General features: G+C 49.3%; 1 protein-coding gene across 1 annotated transcript in view; it reads left to right on the top strand.

The window, feature by feature from the left end:
• LOC143981402 (protein mono-ADP-ribosyltransferase PARP10-like) overlaps window positions 1-16,942 on the top strand; it is a 29,499-nt gene that overhangs the window by 12,262 nt on the left and 295 nt on the right. The window contains 8 exon segments of the mRNA XM_077479232.1: window positions 6,724-7,304; window positions 12,885-13,002; window positions 13,005-13,096; window positions 14,164-14,191; window positions 15,764-15,874; window positions 16,380-16,574; window positions 16,577-16,606; window positions 16,609-16,936. Of these exon segments, the coding sequence (XP_077335358.1) occupies window positions 6,724-7,304; window positions 12,885-13,002; window positions 13,005-13,096; window positions 14,164-14,191; window positions 15,764-15,874; window positions 16,380-16,574; window positions 16,577-16,606; window positions 16,609-16,936 (1,483 nt within the window).

The raw sequence follows: 16,942 nt of genomic DNA, 5'->3' as shown, positions 1-16,942 counted from the left end.
AGCGGACATGTCACCGCTGACATCCGACGCTCCATAGAGCTCTATGGAGCACCCGTTCAGGTCCGCCTAAAAAACTGACAGGCGGGCCTGAACGGGACGTTAGTGTGAAAGGGGCCTTACTGTGTTTTTTACTTTTAAATAATAATGATCTAATCTTAAACAGAGCAAAAATTTAAAAACAAAAAGCACTTTTTTTTTAATACACAGAATTTGTTTTAAAAAGTTACTTATCACACACAGCATATGCATACCTCCAATTATACCCCAAAATACATTCTGCTCCTCCTCCTGAGTATGGAGATATCGCATGTGAAACTTTTAGACCCCTTTCACACTGGGGCGTTTTTCAAGCGCTTTAGCGTTAAAAAAAGCGCCTGCAAAGCGCTTGAAAGAAGCCTCATCTGCAGTCCCAATGTGAAATGTCAGCGCCCGAAAAACGCTCGTAAAGCCCCGCTTAAACTAGCAGCGCTTTACCAGCGTTTTTTCGAGCGTTATTGGGGCCCTTTTAACCCCTGCTAGTGGCCAAATAAAGGGTTAAAAGTGCCCACAAAATGCTGCTGCCAGTAGCGTTTTTCGGGCGTTTTACAAGCGCTTCCCATTGATTTCAATGGGAAGGGTCGTTTTAGGAGAGTTGTATTCACCGCTCCAAAAGCGCTGCAAAGAAGCTGCTTGCAGGACTTTTTTTGACGCTCTGCCAGCGCAGCGCCTCAGTGTGAAAGCACTCGGGCTTTTACATTGGGATTGCAGTTGCAGCTTCTTTCAGGCGCTTTTTTTAACGCTAAAGCGCATGAAAAACGCCTGAAAAACGCCCCAGTGTGAAAGGGGTCTTACACAGCCTGGCCACATAGAGGCCCAACATGCAGGGAGCACCTTCAGATGTTCTAGGAGTATAAATTACACCTCTAATTTCCTGACTACCCATCACACTTTTGAAGGCCCTGGAGCACCAGGACAATGGAATTGCCCACAAAATGACCCCTTTTTGGAAAGCAAACACCCCAACATATATTCTATGAGGCATGGACTGGTGACAGGTACTCGGGTACTCTGATGGACTGTGACAGGTACTCGGGTACTCTGATGGGCTGGTGACAGGTACTCGGGTACTCTGATGGGCTGGTGACAGGTACTCGGGTACTCTGATGGGCTGGTGACAGGTACTCGGGTACTCTGATGGGCTGGTGACAGGTACTCGGGTACTCTGATGGGCTGGTGACAGGTACTCGGGTACTCTGATGGGCTGGTGACAGGTACTCGGGTACTCTGATGGGCTGGTGACAGGTACTCGGGTACTCTGATGGGCTGTGACAGGTACTCGGGTACTCTGATGGGCTGGAGATAGGTACTTAGGGGCATTCTACTACTGCCCATAATACAGTTGTGTGAAAAAGTATTTGCCCCCTTCCTGATTTTTTTATTTTTATTTTTTTTGCATATTTCTCACACTTCAATGATTCAGATCATCAAACAAATGTTAATATTACACAAAGATAACCGAGAAAATCCAATGTGCAATTTTTAAATTCTTATTTGATTTATTAAGGGAAAAAAAGATGTTCAAACCTGCCTGGCCTTATGTGAAAAAGTAAGTGTCCCCTCCCATGCTGAATCATGAATGAACTCTGATCAACAACAATTTTTTGGAAAGCCGAGTTAAATTTCACTTGCCACACCCAGACCTGATTACTGCCAGACCTATTGAATCAAGAAATCACATAAATAGAAGCCGTCTGACAAAGTGATGCACACTAGCAGATCACAAAATGCCGCACATCATGTCACAATGTAACAAAATTCAAGAACAGGTTAGAAAGCAAGTCATGTACATGGATTGGTCTCAGGATTTCTAAGGCTAAGTCCAGTGATCCCCGGGGGGGGGAGAGAACCGTTATCCACAAATGGAGATAACATGAAAGAGTGGTGACCCTTCCCAGGAGTGGCCGACCTACAAAAGAGCACAAGGAGGACTCATCCAGGAGGTGATAGAAGAACCCGGAACGTCTAAAGACCCGCTGACTTCCCCTCCCTCAGAAGAGCCGCGTTCATGATTCACCAATAAGAAAGAGACCGGCAAACATGGCGCCCATGGGAGACTTCCAAGGCCAAAGCCACCGCCGACCAACAACACAAAGGCTCATCTCATATTTACTAAAAAACGTCTTCATTATCCCCGGGACTTTTAGGGGAATATTCTATGGACTGATGAGACAAAAGTTGAAGTTTTTGGAAGGTGGGCGTCCCGATTCACCATTTCATAACCTCATCCCAACAGTCAGACATGGTGGTGGTCGGGGGATGGTCTGGACGACTTACCATCATTGATGGAACCAGGAATTCTGAGCTCTACCAGAAAATCCTAAAGGAGAAAGTCCGGCCGTCAGTTCCTGACCTCCAGCTCAAGTGCACTCGTGTTATGCAGCAGGACAATGATCCGAAACGCACCTGCATGCTGGAAATCCCTCCAATGTGGTCGAATGAAAACAATTCTGCAAAGAGTCTGCCAAAATCCTCCACAGCGATGTGAGAGACTCGCTGCCAGTTATCGGTGCCAAGGGGGGCACAACTAGTTGTTGGGTTTAGGGTGCACTAACTTTTTCACATAAAGCCAGGCAGGTGTGGACGGCTTTTCTGCCTTAATAAAGGAAATCATCATTTACAAACTTAATTTTGTATTTCCTGCAATTATCTTTGTGTAATAATATTTGTTTGAGGAGACATTCAAGTGTGAGAGATGTGCAAAACAAATCGGAAAGGGCACAACTGTATATGATTAGAAAATGCCGCAAAGAACATTCGTTTTTCCTACAGATCTGATGTGATAATTCTTTATAGACTCTCTAGTTCTCCGGAACGCATGGATAGGGGGGGATCGGCAGTCTTCTGTGTAATTGAGAAGGGGTTCATGTATACACATCTGCCAGCAGCCAATCCTACAAAGGAGAGATAATGAAGCTCCACCCACTCGGTATACAGATACAATGGGTGGTCCTACAAACATAGAACTTGTCCATCATTGACGTTCTGAGCCAGGAAGCTGCAGGATGGATGAAGATGGAAAATCTCATCTAGAGAACGGACCCAGCTGTGATGGGAACATAGAGGAGGGGGATGGGAGGAGGGGACTGGTCACCGGGGGGATACCAGAGGAGATGATTAAGGCTGTGGACGTAGACTATTGGTGAGTGGAGGCATGTAGGAGGAGATGATTGGTGAAAGGCAGGATACAGAAAGATCTTTGGCCATAGAAGTGGTTCTGGAGTTGATGATTGGCCAAAGCAGAGATACCGGAGGAGGAGACTGGTTCTAGGAGGAATACAGAAGGAGATTATTGGTGAGTGGAGGAATACAGTGGGGGATATGATCAGTCATAGGAGGGATACAGGAGAAGATGATTGGGCATAGTATGGGTACCAGAGGAGATGAATGGTCAAAGGAGGCATACAGGAAAAGATTACCAACCATAGGAGGGGTGTGGGAGGAGATGATTGGTCATGGGAGGGCTACAGGAAAAGATTACCAACCATAGGAGGGGTTTGGGAGGAGATGATTGGTCATGGGAGGGCTACAGGAAAAGATTACCAACCATAGGAGGGGTTTGGGAGGAGATGATTGGTCATGGGAGGGCTACAGGAAAAGATTACCAACCATAGGAGGGGTTTGGGAGGAGATGATTGGTCATGGGAGGGCTACAGGAAAAGATTACCAACCATAGGAGGGGTTTGGGAGGAGATGATTGGTCATGGGAGGGCTACAGGAAAAGATTACCAACCATAGGAGGGGTTTGGGAGGAGATGATTGGTCATGGGAGGGCTACAGGAAAAGATTACCAACCATAGGAGGGGTTTGGGAGGAGATGATTGGTCATGGGAGGGCTACAGGAAAAGATTACCAACCATAGGAGGGGTTTGGGAGGAGATGATTGGTCATGGGAGGGCTACAGGAAAAGATTACCAACCATAGGAGGGGTTTGGGAGGAGATGATTGGTCATGGGAGGGCTACAGGAAAAGATTACCAACCATAGGAGGGGTTTGGGAGGAGATGATTGGTCATGGGAGGGCTACAGGAAAAGATTACCAACCATAGGAGGGGTTTGGGAGGAGATGATTGGTCATGGGAGGGCTACAGGAAAAGATTACCAACCATAGGAGGGATATGGGAGGAGATGATTGGTCATGGGAGGGCTACAGGAAAAGATTACCAACCATAGGAGGGATATGGGAGGAGATGATTGGTCATGGGAGGGCTACAGGAAAAGATTACCAACCATAGGAGGGATATGGGAGGAGATGATTGGTCAGGGGGGGGGGGGGGTATAGGAAAAGATTACCAATCATAGGAGGGGTATGGGAGGAGGTGATTGGTCATGGGAGGGGTATAGGAAAAGATTACCAACCATAGGAGGGGTGTGGGAGGAGGTGATTGGTCATGGGAAGGGTACAGGAAAAGATTACCAACCATAGGAGGGGTGTGGGAGGAGGTGATTGGTCATGGGAGGGCTACAGGAAAAGATTACCAACCATAGGAGGGGTGTGGGAGGAGGTGATTGGTCATGGGAGGGCTACAGGAAAAGATTACCAATCATAGGAGGGGTATGGGAGGAGGTGATTGGTCATGGGAAGGGTACAGGAAAAGATTACCAACCATAGGAGGGGTATGGGAGGAGGTGATTGGTCATGGGAAGGGTACAGGAAAAGATTACCAACCATAGGAGGGGTGTGGGAGGAGGTGATTGGTCATGGGAGGGCTACAGGAAAAGATTACCAATCATAGGAGGGGTATGGGAGGAGGTGATTGGTCATGGGAAGGGTACAGGAAAAGATTACCAACCATAGGAGGGGTATGGGAGGAGGTGATTGGTCATGGGAGCGGTACAGGGACCGATATTTGGTCACAGAGGGAGTGCAGGAGAATATGATTGGTAATGGGAGGGGTACCGGAGTAGATGTTTGGCTGTGGCAAGGGTAGATAAGTGGACCATAAGTGGCCATGGGTGGGGGATAGGAGAAGGTGATTGGGAGGGGCACAGATGAGTTTAATAGAAGGGATGCAGGAGAGGATTAATGGCCATGAGTGATACAGGAGTCATGGCCATGGGGGGAGTTTGGAGGGAAATGAGGGGTACATCAAATGCAGCGGCAGCTGGTGCTCAACTTTCTTGGGGGGGGGGTGTTCCGCCCCCCTCCCCCTTCGTGGCTCGCTCCATCGATTGGCCACCAGGGGTACACCGCCAGCCCCGCACTTGCCTCATCCAGGTTGCGGCTTCAGCAGCTTCCCCCTGCGTCTCCTGAGTTTTCAGCAGTCGCTTCTCCTCCCGTTCAATTCGGTCTTTGGCCGTGAGTCATATGGGGTCTCAGGACCCGCTTCCTGATTGGCCGGGAGGAGAAACGGGAAGACAGTTGTGAATATTTGCTAATGTCACACAACTTGGTGGGCACTGTGCCCGGAGCAAACCTTTTAAAGCTAATTCGAGCCTCAGGCTTCTACAAAAAACAAATAACAAAAAACCCCCATTGGAATCCATGCGTCCGATGCCCTGCATGTAGATTAGGGAGTGGGGCCATGGATTAAGGGGGCTGCACCCTGCACTGATCACATGACCGCCCACGGAAGGGATACAGCAGAAGGTATCTGGCCTTACTATTAGGACAGGCTGCTGAGAATGCAGGAGATCAGCCATAGGAGCAGCGCGGAGGAAGCGGATTGGCTGTGGGTGTGGCGGGAGGCAATTGGCTATAGTTGGGGGCAGGGCCGCTGATAGGCCATTACAACTGGCCCTGTTGTACCGGGCCCGGCCAGCAGGGGGCCCAGGCAAGCTGAGCAGATAAATAATTAATATAAAAAAAATCCTCCAGCCATGGCCGATCAGAGTCCGTCTGAATCAACTACCAACCAAATAGCCCCCACCACCCCCCGGTTATTTTTACGTTTTGTTTTTTTTTTGGTGCAGATAGCTATCCACAGACTAGGTGGAGGCAGGGGAGGGACTATTTCCTCTATTTCGGGTGCGAAAGAATGTCTCTTCATGGGTGGCACTGTCTGCAGGTAGCACATGCATTATGGCCCATAAGACATGTGCTGCCTGCAGACAGTGCCACCCATGCCGCCAATGCCTTATTGTGCTGCAGACAGTGCCACCCATGACGCTAATGTCATAACGCATGTGATGCCTGCAGAGACAGTGCCACCCATGCTGCCAAGGGCATTATGCCATTGGCGGCATGGGTGGCACTGTCTGCAGCACAATATGGCATGGGTGGCGCTGTCAGCAAGTAGTACATGCGTTATGCCATTAGTGTCACGCCTGGCACTGTTTGCAGCACGTTACAGCATTGGCGGCACTGTCTGCCGGTAGCACATGCATTATGGCCCATAACGTATGTGCTGCCTGCAGAGACAGTGCCACCTGTGCCGTCAATGCCGTAATGTGCTGCAGACAGTGTCACCCATGCCTATCACTTGTAGACAAACCTGCACTTTGTTTCAAGGTGGGGTCTGGGGAGGGGCCACGGGCAGGGTGGAGCTGAAGGGGGCCCCGTCAGGTAAGCTGTACGGGGCCCCATGATTTCTATCAGCGGCCCTGGTTGGGGGTCAGCAATAGGCAAATGATATGAAGTCTTGTGTTCTTTCAGATCCGGTGGTGGCGCAGATGACACCTCACACCGTCATGTTATGTAGACAAGGAGTGAAGGATCACCTCTAACCTCTTTATTGCTCTGTTTTAGTGGTGGATCAGGTCCTCGGCAGACAACACACCCTACAGAACTGTCAGCTCTCCGTCTCCAGATATTATCCTGAGCTGTTGGGAAGTCCAGGGCCTGACCTCACCCAAGACAAAGAAATGGAGGAAGAGCCTACGAAGACTCTGGAAACTGTGAACATGCAGAGTGGCGGCCAAGTCATTGGAGCCCCAGATGAGGACATAGGGGAGCCGAGTATTCCAGGAAAAGATGAGCCCTTGGATGACATGGAATGTGATGTAGTGAAGGAGACTCGGGACGTTCCACATCATGAGGTCCCAGAGATTCCACAAGTAGGGCCCGATTCCCAGGCAAGTTATGATGACACCCCAAGGACACTCCTCTCCCCAGACACAGACCAAGGCCACAACGCTCTTCCTGGTCCTCCAAGTACCTCCATGTCTTTGATGGATGAAGTGAGATTTGAGTCTGATGTATATGAGGCTGAAGTTGTCATGGAAGCAGCTGAGCTTTCCTTCATGCAGAGATATAACCATGAACTTCTGGCTGGAATGGACGCCGTGACCATCTTCCCATTGGAAGAGGATTACAGGTTTGGCTTCAAGGTGAGCGTTACTCTTGCCAGATTACCCTGATGTCCAGGTCCAACCTAACCCTAACCCTAGGTCTAACCTAACCCTAGGTCTAACCTAACCCTAGGTCTAACCTAACCCTAGGTCTAACCTAACCCTAACCTAACCCTAGGTCTAACCTAACCCTAACCCTAGGTCTAACCTAACCCTAACATAACCCTAGGTCTAACCTAACCCTAGGTCTAACCTAACCCTAACCCTAGGTCTAACCTAACCCTAACCCTAGGTCTAACCTAACCCTAGGTCTAACCTAACCCTAGGTCTAACCTAACCCTAGGTCTAACCTAACCTAACCCTAGGTCTAACCTAACCTAACCCTAGGTCTAACCTAACCTAACCCTAGGTCTAACCTAACCTAACCCTAGGTCTAACCTAACCTAACCCTAGGTCTAACCTAACCTAACCCTAGGTCTAACCTAACCTAACCCTAGGTCTAACCTAACCCTAACCCTAACCCTAGGTCTAACCTAACCCTAGGTCTAACCTAACCCTAGGTCTAACCTAACCCTAGGTCTAACCTAACCCTAGGTCTAACCTAACCCTAGGTCTAACCTAACCTAACCCTAGGTCTAACCTAACCTAACCTAACCCTAGGCCTAACCTAACCCTAGGCCTAACCTAACCCTAGGCCTAGGTCTAACCTAACCCTAACCCTAGGTCTAACCTAACCCTAACCCTAGGTCTAACCTAACCCTAACCCTAGGTCTAACCTAACCCTAGGTCTAACCTAACCCTAACATAACCCTAGGTCTAACCTAACCCTAGGTCTAACCTAACCCTAACCTAACCCTAGGTCTGACCTAACCCTAGGTCTAACCTAACCCTAGGTCTGACCTAACCCTAGGTCTGACCTAACCCTAACATAACCCTGGGTCTGACCTAACCCTGGGTCTGACCTAACCCTGGGTTCCGACCTAACCCTAACATAACCCTAGGTCTAACATAACCCTGGGTCCGACCTAACCCTAACCCTGGGTCCGACCTAATCCTAACCCCAAGGTCTTCAGGTCTCAGCAACACAGCAAGTTTTCTGCATTCAAACCCATGGAAAAGGGCTAAATGCCCATCTTCCACTGAGCTCTTCTCATCCATAAGTCTTTGCTCCCCAGGGCTAAGGACAAGTTTGAGGAGCTCCATGCCACTCCCCCATCTAACCCTCATAGATCCTGATGACATTCCTGGGGGTATTCAGTCCTCCTTTAGAAGGTTGTGGTGATGAAGGGGTCCGAGCTTGGACCCCCAGAGGTAGCTGGTATGTGGATGGAACTCTACAAGACACATTCCATGAAAGAGCTACACAACCAGCAACGTGCCCCCCCAAGAATATTTAATCTCTGCATATAGAATGTACTAATAAAGCGACCTGCCACCATAACTTGCAAATAGAGCGACCTACCGCCATAACCTGCAAATAGAGAGACCTACCACCATAACCTGCAAATAGAGCGACCTACCACCATAACCTGCAAAGAGAGCGACCTACCACCATAACCTGCAAAGAGAGCGACCTACCACCATAACCTGCAAAGAGAGCGACCTACCACCATAACCTGCAAAGAGAGCGACCTACCACCATAACCTGCAAAGAGAGCGACCTACCACCATAACCTGCAAATAGAGAGACCTACCACCATAACCTGCAAATAGAGAGACCTACCACCATAACCTGCAAATAGAGCGACCTACCACCATAACCTGTAAACAGAGCGACCTACCACCATAACCTGCAAACAGAGCGACCTACCACCATAACTTGCAAATAGAGCGACCTACGGCCATAGTGTACAAAGGGAACTACCTACGGCCATAACCTACAAATAGTGCGACCTACCACTTCCCTCAACCCTCCCCTTCAGTCTTGCACAATTGTTGCAGCTCCTCTCCTTCCTCTCGCACTGCACACTGTGAGCTTCTTACAATGTGTATTAGAAGCCGCAGCAAGTCAGATAGAGCCCCGCCCCATTTGCTGGCTGGAGGACGTCCAGCAGCATCTAGCATTTTCCTCTCCAGTCTGACTGTCCCTGGCCCACCCCTTCATTCATTGGATTTCACTTGTTTCAGTCATGGAGGCTTGGCATCACATGTGGGCGTTGCCTATGCAAATAAAGCCTGTCTGGGACCGCCCACTTCTCCAGACTGACACCCACCCTTCAAGACATTTTGACTTTGTTATAACTCCTCCCATTGCTTGCATCAGGACTAAGGAGGAGTACTGAGGTGGGGTGCTGTGATGTATAGCACCCTGCTGGCCCCTCCCACCAGTCATAGAGAAGCACAGAGACCCAGTGATGAGGTCACTATCATGTTGATGGGGGGGGGGGGGGGGAGGAACCAGGGAAGGTAAATTATAACCAAATTAAACTACAGCTTTAAATTCTCCTGAGCTTCTTTCCACCACTACAACCAGAATAACGAAGAGGTTGGATGGACAACCAAGGAAGAGGGAGGGACTGATGGGAGGTCAGGGTCGTTCCCCATCAGGTGCTCCATACATCTCATATGATTCATTAAGAAACTCCCACACTGCTGTGGTGCAACCTCCTCCCCCCCCCCCCCCCCAGCAAAACGCCACCCTCCGTATTTCCGTATTCCATAGATGAGTCTTCTGTCTGTAGAGGCATGAAGGTCCCAAGCCTAGAGAGTGGGAGACTTCTACGAAGAAGGAGCATATCTGTGCCACCAACCTGCACATCATGGAGGCTCAGAATCACGGGTGGGCGTTACCTATGCAAATACAGCCTGCCTGGGACCGCCCACTCCTCAAGACTGACACCCCCCACATTCTGCACTCCCATCCCCCACAGTCATGAAATGGCCTCCACTGGTCTCGCTGCTTCTCCTGACAACCAATCTTCTCTGTAGGGCCCCACCACCTTCCATCATTCCCTGACCAGCACAGATTCCTCGGAGACGAGAGGCGCAGAACACCGGGATCTGTCACTGGTAGTTCCTCTGACCAGCTAGAGCCGCCTTTCCCAACCTTTTCAACACAGAGGAACCCTTGGAATAGTTCTCCGGTCTCGGGGAACCCTCTGCTAAAAATTGAAACCTACAACTCATGATACATTCATGTGACGGTCGGTGGGAAGAATGAATGTAGGTCACACCAAGGGTCCACATACCCGGAGCCCGGGGCACATGGGTACCAGACTCAAGTTGATGATCTCTAGATGTCCTTCTCCAGAAGTATCTGGAATCCCCCAGAGAATACTGGCCCTCAACCCATGCCCACCTAGGACATTGGAAACTCCACTGAGCAATCCCATAACCGAGAGGAGTTCCTCCAAAGACTGCCCATGAGGAAGGTGGTGAGCTTCACCTCTTCAACAAAACCCTTTCTCCTTATTGGAGAAACAAATTCCTCCTTTCACAGAACAAAATCTATTTCTACATTACTATGGGAGGAGCGGAGCTTTGTCCTCCACAAGGGGCCACATTAAAGAAGAGGCGTTACTGATGGACCATAATTGGAGACGATGGGAAGGAGATCTCAATAGATCCTGAATTGCAAGACCCTGAAAATTAGGCAATTCCCCACCAAGAAGACCTACTAGAATTTTACCACAACAAATTAAAGATAAAAAATAATCATTTTATTTTATAAAACCTTAAAAATTAAGATTTGTATCAGACATCACGGTATTGTTTTCAAACCCAGTACAATGGCAGATGATGATTTTATATATATATATATAATTGTATGGGGTCCCATCTGATCACAGAGGGGATCTCGCATAACATTCCATCATTTTACGCAGGACAAAAGCCCGCTTCTTCACAGAGAAATGGCCTAAATCTCTGCTGTTGATATCATTACATATACAGTATCTGACTAAAGTAAGTACACCCCTCAGTCACGTGTGTAAATCTTTTCTTCTCTCTTTTCATGTGACAACACTGAAGAAATGACACTTGTCTACAATGTAAAGTAGTGAGTGTACAGCTTGTATAACAGTGTAAATTTCCTGTCCCCTCAAAATAACTCAACACACAGCCATTAATGTCTAAACCGCTGGCAACAAAAGTCAGTACACCCCCAAAGTGAAAATCTCCAGATTGGGCCCAATTAGCCATTTTCCCTCCCCGTGTCATGTGACTCGTTAATGTTACAAGGTCTCAGGTGTGAATGGGAAGCAGGTGTGTTAAATTTGGTGTTACCGCTCTCACTCTCTCATACTGGTCACTGGAAGTACAACATGGCACCTCGTGGCAAAGAACTCTCTGAGGATCTGAAGATAAGAATTGTTGCTCTACATAAAGATGACCTAGGCTATAAGAAGATTGCCAAGACCCTGAAACTGATCTGCAGCACGGTGGCCAAGACCATACAGCGGTATAACAGGACAGGTGGGGGGGGGGGGGGTCAGCCTGGCAGTGCTCAGACCATACTCCACACACTGCATCAAATTGGTCTGCATGGCTGTCATCCCAGAAGGAAGCCTCTTCTAAAGATGATGCACAAGAAAGACCACAAACAGTTTGCTGAAGACAAGCAGACTAAGGAGATGGATTACTGGAACCATGTCCTGTGGTCTGATGAGACCAAGATAAAGGTATTTGGTGTCAGATGGTGACAAGCGTGTGTGGGGGCAACCAGGTGAGGAGGACAAAGACAAGTGTGTCTTGTCTACAGTCAGGCATGGTGGTGGGGGTGTCATGGTCTGGGGCTGCATGAGTGCTGCCGGCACTGGGGGGCTACAGATCATTGAGGGGACCATGAATGCCAACATGTACTGTGACATACTGAAGCAGAGCATGACCCCCTCCCTTCAGAGACTGGACCGCAGGGCAGTATTCCAACATGATAACCACCCCAAACACACCTCCAACACCACCACTGCCTTGCTAAAGAAGCTGAGGGTGAAGGTGATGGACTGGCCAAGCATGTCTCCAGACCTAAACCCTATTGATCATCTGTGGGACATCCTCAGAGGGAAGGTGGAGGAGGGGAAGGTCTCCAACCTCCACCAGCTCTGTGATGTCATCATGGGGGAGGGGAAGAGGACTCCAGTGGTGACCTGTGAAGCTCTGGTGACCTCCATGCCCAAGAGGGTGAAGGCAGTGCTGGAAAATAATGGCGGCCACACAAAATATTGACACTTTGGGCCCAATTTGGAAATTTTCACTTAGGGGTGTACTGACTTTTGTTGCCAGCGGTTTAGACATTAATGGCTGTGTGTTGAGTTATTTTGAGGGGACAGGAAATTTACACTGTTATACAAGCTGTACACTCACTACTTTACATTGTAGACAAGTGTCATTTCTTCAGTGTTGTCACATGAAAAGAGAGAAGAAATGTCACTGAGGGGTGTACTTACTTTTGTCACATACTGTAACTTGTTCCCAGGGATTGAGATGAGACCTTCAGACGTCATCGATGAGCTTATAGAAATCGTATAGAAGGGATACAGCAAAGCTTTAGTAAACCCTTTAATGATCCCAATGCTTCATTACTGTCTTTAGTGGCCATGTTTCTGGTTGGGTTCCATTGTGGGTGAGTTTGGGTAAAGTTCTTGGTGTAATAATACAATGTGATCTTTCTACATCTTTCAGGTGGTGGGTGACACCTTCTCATGTAGGACGGCAGTGGAACTGCTGCAGCATGTCGTGTCTTCGCTCTCCTCTCACACCATTATACTGGAGTACCCCTGGGTGACGCATTTTCTGGTGGGAGTGAAGGGAAACGCATCCTGCGTGACACAGAGAAGCAGTACAATTGTATCATCAGCACCCCGCAGATTTCCGGGAGGGTTGTAGATTCTGAGGTGAGTCCTCTCTGCTAACATTAAAGGGGTTCTCCGGCTTGTCTTTTTCTGTAGATGATGGTGGACAGGGGCTGCCTCTTAGGAGAAGCACTTACCTCCTGGCAGTCTCTGGAGTCTGTGACCTGATCTGCAAGTTCATTCTATGTCACTGTGGAAGTATTGGATGGATGGTGATGACCCCCGGCTCCCAGTATTACGGTTCAGAATTCACCTCAATCGAGCTGTGTGTGGCTCTGTCTTCACCCCCCTAGCTGGAACACTTTCACCCCAAACTTTGACTGCACCCAATCCATGTATCTCCCAGTCCCAATGTAACCTCCCACAAGTCTGTATCCCCCCCCCCCCCCCCCCCCCCCAGGTCTGGATGTATCCCCCAATCCAATGCATCTCCCACTCCTGATTTCCCCCAATCTGGTGTATTTCCCCCAGTCCCCATGTATATCCCCCAATCTGGTGTATTTCCCCCAGTCCTCATGTATATCCCCCAATCTGGTGTATTTCCCCCAGTCCCCATGTATATCCCCCAATCTGGTGTATTTCCCCAGTCCCCATGTATATCCCCCAATCTGGTGTATTTCCCCCAGTCCCCATGTATATCCCCCAATCTGGTGTATTTCCCCAGTCCCCATGTATATCCCCCAATCTGGTGTATTTCCCCAGTCCCCATGTATATCCCCCAATCTGATGTATTTCCCCCAGTCCCCATGTATATCCCCCAATCTGGTGTATTTCCCCCAGTCCCCATGTATATCCCCCAATCTGTGTATTTCCCCCAATCCCCATGTATATCCCCCAATCTGGTGTATTTCCCCCAGTCCCCATGTATATCCCCAATCTGGTGTATTTCCCCCAGTCCCCATGTATATCCCCCAATCTGATGCATTTCCCCCAGTCCTCATGTATATCCCCCAATCTGGTGTATTTCCCCCAGTCCTCATGTATATCCCCCAATCTGGTGTATTTCCCCCAGTCCCCATGTATATCCCCCAATCTGATGTATTTCCCCCAGTCCCCATGTATATCCCCCAATCTGGTGTATTTCCCCCAGTCCTCATGTATATCCCCAGGTCTGGATTTATCCTCCCTGGTCTAGATGTATCCCCGCAGTCAGGATGTATCCCCCAATCCAATGCATCTCCCAGTCCCCATGTATCCCCCCCCCCCCCCCTTAAGTCCGGAGGTATCCTTCATTGATGGGGCTGCCTGAGAGAAATCTCAGTATAGCCAGTATTAGTTTAGGGCTGAGAAGAAAATTATGCAAATCGGCTAAAATCATGAAAGTGAAACAGAGAATTCTGAGTCCTCCCATAATAAGATCAAGGGGAGCTCAAGCTGTGCTTTCTGGATTGGAAATTCCCAACAGTTCTGTGGATGGGGAAGTCCAGTTTGCCCACAATAGATGGAGGACTCTGATCAGTCTGCACATTCTGATCAGATCTGTGGACCAAGATTCAGATAAAATCCTCTACCGTCGGTGGATTTGGATTCCTCCTATGAGGTCGGGATTGGGATTGTCCTCCTTTGGTCAGGGGATTGGATTGTCCTATGAGATGGGGGGGATTGGGATTGTCCTATGAGATGGGGGGGATTGGGATTGTCCTATGAGATGGGGGGGATTGGGATTGTCCTATGAGATGGGGGGGATTGGGATTGTCCTATGAGATGGGGGGGATTGGGATTGACCTATGAGATGGGGGATTGGGATCGTCCTATGAGACCAGGGGATTGGGATTGTCAGATGAGACCAGGGGGGTGGGGATTGGGATTGTCCCTATGAGACCAGGGGGATTGGGATCGTCCTATGAGACCAGGGGGATTGGGATCGTCCTATGAGACCAAGGGGATTGGGATCGTCCTATGAGACCAGGGGGATTGGGATTGTCCTCCTGTAGTTGGGAATTGGGATGGTCCTATGAGATGGGGGGATTGGGATCGTCCTCTGTAGTCGGGGGATTGGAATCGTCCGATGAGACCAGGGGGATTGGGATCGTCCTATGAGACCAGGGGGATTGGGATCGTCCTATGAGACCAGGGGGATTGGATCGTCCTATGAGACCAGGGGATTGGGATCGTCCTATGAGACCAGGGGGATTGGGATCGTCCTATGAGACCAGGGGGATTGGGATTGTCCGCCTGTAGTTGGGGAATTGGGATGGTCCTATGAGATGGGGGGATTGGGATCGTCCTCTGTAGTCGGGGGATTGGATATCGTCCGATGAGACCAGGGGGATTGGGATCGTCCTATGAGACCAGGGGGATTGGGATCGTCCTATGAGACCAAGGGGATTGGGATCGTCCTATGAGACCAGGGGGATTGGGATTGTCCTCCTGTAGTTGGGGAATTGGGATGGTCTTATGAGATGGGGGGATTGGGATCGTCCTCTGTAGTCGGGGGATTGAATCGTCCGATGAGACCAGGGGGATTGGGATCGTCCTATGAGACCAGGGGGATTGTCTTCTGCAGTCAGGGAATTGGGATTATCCTATGAGACCAGGGGGATTGGGATTGTCCTCCTGTAGTTGGGGAATTGGGATTGTCCTATGAGGTTGGGGGGATTGGGATCATCCTATGAGGTTGGGGGTTCGTCCTCTGTAGTCGGGGGATTCGTTTTGCTGTTGGAGAGATTCTGTTTTTTGACCACTGTGTCCTCTTCTTGTGTCTCGCAGCAAATCGATCCCTGAGTTTTGTCCATGGCACAGCCGCTGCCACAACGTCTTCTGTCCAATCGATGGTCATGGATAATGTGTCACATATTCCGCTGTTTCAAGCCGACATGGGTAATAATCCTCATTTGTCTCCCGGTGTTATACAAGGAATGGGAGGGAAGCAGTGGAGGTATTTTCTAGGAAGGGAAATGTACTAAAATCTGCCCCCATAGCACAGCCTATGGCCCCTTATTCATATTATTACCCCTGCTGCTGCCATACTGTAGGTGGAGTCTACTGAACTAAAGGCCGTCCTATTCTAGGGATGTCCTGCCCCTTTTTCTAGAGTGGAGAGTTGAACTGTTGGGTGTTCCTAGCTATTGGAGGAAAGGAGCAGTTATGTATCCAGGCCTGGACTGGCAGTCTGGGCCTCTCTGGTTGTGGCAGAAATGATTGGTGAAAAGATTTTGGGCAGCTGGTTTAATATGAATCTTTCCTGCAGGCCCAGGTCAATGGTGGCTTAGCGATTGAACTCCTTTAGTTCTGACCCCTATACACTTCCCATGGACCAAGCAAGCCTTACATTTCTGCCTGGAAATATACCCTAAGGGCTTTTCTTCTGATTTTTCTCCCGCAGAAGGAATAAAGAGGTTTGCCACCCTTTTGAAGAGCGATGAGAATCCCATTGACACCCCATCCAGTGAAAGCTCAACAACTATTGGTCAAAACATCCATAAACGTGGGTCGGAGGAAGACTTGTATACAGACAGTTCCTTGAGGGAGAATGACTCAAGCACCTCCGAGATGAGGGATGAAGAAATGGACCAAGTCTATCAATGCCCCGCAGGGAGTACACAGAGCAGGAACTGATGAAGAAGCTCAGCTACTCCTGGCCATCCAGAGATCGATGGATAGTCAAGGGCCTGGTGCACAGGAGGAGGAAGAGGATGAAGAGCTTCAGAGAGTATTGGCAATGTCACTCATGCAGCACCAAAGTGCCGATGCTGACCAATCCTTCCAAACAGCCCTGGAAGTATCTCTCCAAGACCAGACGGCACATGACTACGCCAGACCAAGGAGAATGATCCTAAATGCGGCTTACTACAATGAACCTGTGGCTACATTCGACTTGGCCCAGATCAAAGTTCTTGCTGGGGATGAGACCAGTATCGTGGTGGCATGTACAGCCCTACCGCAAAG

Source organism: Lithobates pipiens, unplaced genomic scaffold, assembly GCF_037356315.1.
Source record: "Lithobates pipiens isolate NorthernLeopardFrog02 unplaced genomic scaffold, aLitPip1_a1.2 Scaffold_148, whole genome shotgun sequence".
NCBI lineage: Eukaryota > Metazoa > Chordata > Amphibia > Anura > Ranidae > Lithobates > Lithobates pipiens.
The sequence above is the reverse complement of the archived record's forward strand: the minus strand, read 5'-3'. Positions and strand labels throughout refer to the sequence as shown.